This window comes from Rattus norvegicus, chromosome 15 (assembly GCF_021556685.1).
Source record: "Rattus norvegicus strain SHRSP/BbbUtx chromosome 15, alternate assembly SHRSP_T2T, whole genome shotgun sequence".
Lineage (NCBI taxonomy): Eukaryota > Metazoa > Chordata > Mammalia > Rodentia > Muridae > Rattus > Rattus norvegicus.
This window is the reverse complement of record NC_141548.1, coordinates 78,814,872-78,821,809: the sequence shown is the minus strand read 5'-3', so window position 1 is coordinate 78,821,809 and position 6,938 is coordinate 78,814,872. Positions and strand designations below refer to the sequence as shown.

Below are 6,938 nucleotides of genomic sequence, written 5' to 3'. Positions count from 1 at the left end.
TTCCTACAGGCAAATTTATGTATATCATGCAGAATGATAGCATAATTTTATAAATTTAAAAATGTAAATTATTTAAATTATTTGACTCAAGTTTGATATTATAAGTGGGTGCAAAAAATCTTTATATACACTGTGAAATTTTCTTAGAAATTAAATACTTTTAAAATACTTTATTTACTGTGTCTGCATATACACAAATATGTCAATATTTTAGCTTTCATTCTAGAACTAAGTCCATATGAAATGTAACATTTGCATGAACCATATTCACTGATCATGTGATCTACAAGATAAAGGCCAATAAATTGTCTGAAAATAGTGAACTGAATCTTTTGCACAGTGTCATGGGAACTAGGTAACAAAAAGTCTGGGATTTTACATGAAAGTGTCCCTAAATGTTACTATGAATTCATGCATGTATGCAATTCATTTGCTAATTTACATGAGGAGTCTTCACTGGTGCATATTTATTATTAGCTGTCAATCGAAAGGTCAAGTAAGCCAGAATTAAAGTAGATACAAACGGTCCCCGAAGAGAAAGTATCACCTACAAGTCTTTATTAAGTCACTTAATTACTGCTTAACTCTAAGCCCCACTGATGACTACAATGTTTAATACACGCGTATTGTGTTCTAATATTGTATTTATTTGTTTTAACAGATAGAAGTTCTCGACATTACATACAGAATAATTAAAGATTACTGCTACGTAATGGGTTTTCAATCATTTTTGAGAAGGTAGATTACAAAATTATCTTGGTTTAATACAAATATCTTGAATTTTTGAATGCTCACATTGTGTGTTATTTACTAAGTGAAACAGTTTAATTGCTTTCATCAATACATCAGTTTGATTAAAAATAATTTTTCAAAAGAAACTGTAATGTCCTTATGGAAATAAGAACTTTAGTGGGGCAGTAGCACACATACCTTTAACTCCAGCTTATGAGAGAGAGGCAGAGACCAACAGATTTCTGTGAGTCAAAGTGCAGCCTGGTCTACAGAGTGGGTTCCAGGACAGCCAAGGATACACACTGGATGTTGTGTTTAGCGTTGGAGTTGGATTTAATTATTCTCAAAGCAGGTTACCATCTCAATGCTATGGAATTAGTGATATATTTTATTGTACGTTGGGTGGAATTATGTTACAACTATGGCAACTCATTTAAAAGACCTTGATTGACTAAGAAGAGTTCAATTTAAGTCACCAATAGTGTTTGAATGTATGAATCCCTTTTGTCTTTAAAAGAATCTGTAGTGTTATTGTTGGAACTATATTAGTATTCTGTGTAAGATTGCTTATCTTAAACCTTAGTTCAATTGACTCATAAGTCCAAGAAAAGTAGGAGAAACTAGACAATTTTCCTGTGTGAACACTCCCAACGGTGTGAACACTCCCAACAGTGTAAACACTCCCAACAGTGTGAACACTCCCAACAGTGTGAACATTCCCAATAGTGTGAATACTCTCAAGAGTGTGAACACTCCCAACAGTGTGAACACTCCCAACAGTGTGAACACTCCCAACAGTGTGAACATTCCCAATAGTGTGAACATTCCCAATACTGTAATCTCCCAACACTGTGAACACTCCCAACAGTGTGAACATTTCCAATAGTGTGAATACTCTCAAGAGTGTGAACACTCCCAACAGTGTGAACACTCCCAACAGTGTGAACATTCCCAATAGTGTGAACATTCCCAATACTGTAATCTCCCAACACTGTGAACACTCCCAACAGTGTGAACATTTCCAATAGTGTGAATACTCTCAAGAGTGTGAACACTCCCAACAGTGTGAACACTCCCAACAATGTGAACATTCCCAATAATGTGAACATTCCCAATACCGTAATCTCTCAACAGTGTGAACACTCCCAACAGTGTGAACATTTCCAATAGTGTGAATACTCTCAAGAGTGTGAACACTACCAACAGTGTGAATACTCTCAACAACAGGCTACCAGGAGCCCGGTTCTTTCATCTTCATTGCCATTGTCAATGGACATGGCATGTGTTAATTTAATTTTTTACAGAGGATATAAAATCAGTTAAATATTTAACAAGATATTGTTGAAAGGTTTTATTTATGAAAAAATAATCCATGAGATCTAAGCAAATTCTTAATTCTTCTTTCTCCCTCATTCCCTCCACATGCTTTCCCTAAGTCTTTCCCTCTTCCTTCCTTTCTTCCTTCCTTCCTTCCTGACCTCCCTTCCTCCTTTCTTCTTTCTTTCCTTGCCTTCCTATTTTCCTTCATTTCACAAAAGTGCCTGAAATAAAAATAAAGTTGCCATATTCCCAAATCATCTCAGTTTAACCTGATTTCATAAATCTATTTTGCAAGGCCTAATCTTTGGATTTGGTAATTCACATGAATGATATTTATATATTTTTTCTTTGATGGTAATTATTTCAGACATATCCTAATGGCTAGCAGCTTCTTTCTCAAGCATAAACCCTTAGCTAGGTATAACCCTTTGGCCTGGAGAAACATAAAGAATGGGATACAGCTTAGGAAGCATGTTTCCAGAGATGAAACGATGAAACAAAGCCACAGTGCAGAATGTCAGGGAATTACAAAAGATCTCAGTTGAAGAGACTGCTCAAGCTTTGCTTGCAAGATCATCTCTAATGTCTACCATATATACATATACATATATATATATATTCTAAATAAATATATAAATAAAACCTGTTAATTCTTTCACCCATAGCTTTGTGACTGTTTACAATCACCCTGTTTCCAATGTTCCTGTGATATCCATGGATGTACAGGTCATGGAAATTTTGCATATACTTCCAATTAGACTTGATTGCATAAAAATTGTTTTGTAATTTCTGATATTTCAATTTTGTATTTCATATATCTTCTTTGGAAAAGTAATTATTTCAAACATACACAATATATTCAGATAGAATGATAACTATAAAAACAGTTATCTTAATAAAAAGTAGAGACAATGTTTCAAAATAACACTGGTATAGACTTCCCATATTAGTTCAACTGATCAAATTGTGGTATAAACATTATATATATATATATTATATATATGATATATGACATATATCATATATATGACAACATACTGAATTCATCTTTATATATATGAGATTCCTATCTTAAATATTTAAGTCATATAAAATATTGTTTTATAAAGGGTTAAAATGTAAGCTATGGAGTTCAGAACTAGAATTTAGAGAAAGGTAAGAATTTAAAATTGAATTTCATGTTAAGAAAAGTAAATTTTTGATTCTAGTGCATTATGGCATTAAGTGTTATGTAATGAAGAAAATCCAGAAAGAGTAGTCATGTCTAGGTAATTTGATTTCAAAATTCAAGTTAGAAAAACCTAAGGTAGACTTTTATACAGAAACCAATTAATTGAATGAAATTCAAATTTATACATTATTTCTGATATAAGGGAAGCCTCCTTGCTCTTTGTAACTGATGTTTCATATGTTTTGTTTTCTTTTTCTTTTTGGTTTTGTTTTTTAGTTTCCTTTTTTTTTTTCTCTAAGGGAAATAGTTCATTACCTTCTCAGCTAAACATGATCTGCCACCATTGTTTGTTTTAAAATACCTTTGTCATAGTTTTTTTTTTTTTTTTTTTTTTTTTTTAATCATCGAATAGTGAAAGAAAACTCCAAGCACAAGGGATTTCAGTCCAGCTGTCCTGGCATAAATCAATATTTAGATAGTCAACGGAGATTTTTCTTTCTTTGAAAGTGTGTCCTTAGGGTGGTTCCATGGTGTAATGGTTAGCACTCTGGACTCTGAAAGTGTGTCCTTTGTGGTCTTAATTTCTTACTTCATTAAAAAGTTCGATTCTATCTAAGAAGAATTTTCAGTTTTTCTTTGACTTTTATTTAAGCTTGTAGCTCAGCAATGGGGTAAGAGAATAATAATCTAAGTGTACTGTAGTGTTTTATCCTCATACCTATTTGGATGTCACTGAGCCAATGGATTACAAGAAGTGACACTTCTGTACTCCTGATGGACAGAGCAGTGAAGTCGCAGCTTTCCTGACTCTCTACCCCTGATCAAGGTTACCTGGTTTTATATTGAACACTCATGAAGAAAAATATAGGATACTTTAAAGTATTTTTTTTAAAAAAAGGAACTATAGTCCTCATCATATTGAAAGAAAATCACAGTCTCCCTTTCCAGGCAGGCGTTTATTATCCGGATACTAGCCTTTGGTTGTTACCACTCTTCTGTGCATTTTATACCATGGTTATGTATGAGAAGTTACCCTTTCAAATATTCTGTTATCGTTTTATTCCATTTTTGTTCTGTATCACAAAATGTTTTGTTCAGGAAGCACTCACAAAACACGGATTTTGCCAAGCCTGTGGCTAATATCCAGCCCATCTTCAAATTTTTGCCTTGAGTCTCTGGTCCCCGGAGGTGAGGCACTGTCTGGCTGCATTAATAACAGAGCCACAGTGTAAGTGCCAGGACGATGGCATCATCACACTGATGACAGCATCCCTGCTTTTTTCTCTGTCTTATATAGAGGAACGGAGGGCTAAAGGTTAAAGGATGTGGCTTATTAAATAATTCAAGCCATTAACCTGCAACCTGCACACTGCGGCAGCCTATTAAGTTTACACTGCTATTATTCATGTTTGGTGTTTACTGATGCTAAAGCATTTTGCCTGTTTGCTTTACTTTTATTGCTATACAGTAATGTTGAGAGGAAGGAGGGTGAAAAAAGGTGACAGACTTACGCAAGGGGACAATAAGAGCAGCGGACTCACTTGCATAAAGAAGATTGAAGTCTTCCCTCCCTCCCTCCATCTCTCAGTATAGGCCCCAGTACACATCTGCGTCACTTACAGGGGAGGAGGGGGGAGGCGCTGAGGCAGAGAGAAAAATCATACTGTGAGGACCTTGACAGCTTTCCTGGGCGGGCTTTTCTTGTGGCGGCTCTATGTTTTTTTTCCCCGGGATATTTATTTTTCTCCTTTACAAACTGACTATATAAATCCGCCCCTTTTCTCCTCTCAGAAAGCATTTGACTGTCCTCCGGACACCTGGCAAGCTCTCAGGGCATTCTCCCAGAGGACAGGGTCAGGGAGCAGGTGCACAGACTCCGCTTGGGGTTGGGGATGCACTACTTCTCGACTTGAGGCTCTTTTTTTTTGTCTGCACTCTTCAAACACGGAACTCTGAGCTGCGAAGACGAGAGAGAGATCTGAATAGCTTCCAAACCACAGCTCGGAACTGAGTGTGTATCAGTGCAGTGGATCCAGCTGCGGCCACCTCTGGAGCTGGGGAGAGCTCTGACCTCCCTCTGTTCCTCTTGCATTTTCAGCCTCTCTTCCCTCCGGGTGGTCACCACAGGGGTCCCCGCAAGCTCCTTGTGGATTCTAAGCCCCAGGTATCCCAGGACTTCATTTGATCTAGACAGGAGCTTTCTCAAAGCTCAGTTCCCAGGAAAACGACCCGGACTGAGCCATAAGGCTCTGCAGCGCGCTCTAGGTGCTGGTGTAGTCGCCTGGTGAGGCGCACAGCCCGCTTGACCACCTTTGGCACTCCGTATACACGGGGCGCATCCTGCCTCTTTCTCGTCTCCAGAAGCCATTGGCCACCCCAGTCCGCTCGCCAGGCTACTGGTGTGTGAGCTGCAGTCCCTTGGTCCTCCGTGCATTAAGCATGTCCGGCTCTGGGCGAAAAGATTTCGATGTGAAGCACATCCTGCGACTCCGCTGGAAACTCTTCAGCCATCCCTCACCAGCCTCCGGTAGCTCAGCGGGGGGCAGCTGCCTGCAACAGGACAGCGGGGGAGGCAGCTTTGAGCACTGGGGTCCTAGCCAGAGTCGGCTGCTCAAAAACCAGGAAAAGGGCAGTGTGAGCGCTTTCTGGAAAAAACCTTCTTCCTCTTCGACATCATCATCATCCTCGTCCTCTGCTTCATCCTCTCCTTTCAGTCCGCTGAATGGCACCTTACTACCAGTTGCCACGAGGCTGCAACAAGGGGCTCCTGGGCAGGGCACCCAGCAGCCCGCCAGGACTCTTTTCTACGTGGAGTCCCTAGAGGAGGAGGTAGTGACAGGCATGGACTTTCCTGGACCACAGGACAAAGGATTGGCCCTGAAAGAGCTCCAAGCAGAGCCTGCCAGCTCTATCCAGGCAACAGGTGAAGGATGTGGACACAGGTACAGTAAGTTCCTACCAAGCAGGTGTCAGAATAGTTCCTGCTTCTCGGTCATCCTGCCCACCTCATGTTCTCCCCTAAAGTTTGAAAGGTATAGGATGAAAAATCGAAGCTAGATGCCAGCCTGTTTTTTTTTTCTTTTATTACCCAAGTTGCAATCTCATTAAAACTTTGCTCATTAATTTCCATTGGCTCAAACATACACTGTTTTAACAAGTTTTTAGACTTAAAAATGTCGAGTGCATATGCATACTTTGGAGAACCTTCAAATTGAATGGTTCTTATTTTATAGATTAGCGTGTCCTTCCCTCACCCTTTGTCATTAAGTCTTTCCATTATCTGCTGTGGGTGAAGTCAGCTTTGAGCACCATCAAAGTGCATTTCCTGTACTCTCCCTGTGGCTGATTGAGCATGATTGTCTCGAATAGCTGTGGTTTGACTCTGTGTGTGAGAAATAAGAACAGAAAGATTGTCATAGCTCTGTCCCTCCCCCTAAGAGCTGTCACCCTATCACGACTACCATCCCCTGAACCACTTTCTGCTCACTTTTGCCTCTGTCCATGTAAGTATTAGAATTAAACTCCACGGACATTTCTCGGCAGCTATTGTGATTTCTTTTGGCTCAGTATAGAACTCTGCATAAAAAAATACTGAAGTAGCATTTATTCCCAGTTTATTTCAAGCATGACACTTTGCATGGACTTCTGCTTCACTAAAGATTCAGAAAAAAAATCCTTGGAATACAAGCAACTCTTGAGTTTCACAGTTTGTAGG

General features: G+C 39.0%; 1 protein-coding gene across 1 annotated transcript in view; it reads left to right on the top strand.

The window, feature by feature from the left end:
- The first annotated feature begins 4,883 nt into the window (after positions 1-4,883).
- Positions 4,884-6,938, top strand: part of Klhl1 (kelch-like family member 1) — a 429,891-nt gene continuing 427,836 nt past the window's right edge. Inside the window, 1 exon segment of the mRNA NM_001394673.2 lies at positions 4,884-6,165. Within this exon segment, the coding sequence (NP_001381602.1) occupies positions 5,663-6,165 (503 nt within the window). The 5' untranslated portion in view covers positions 4,884-5,662.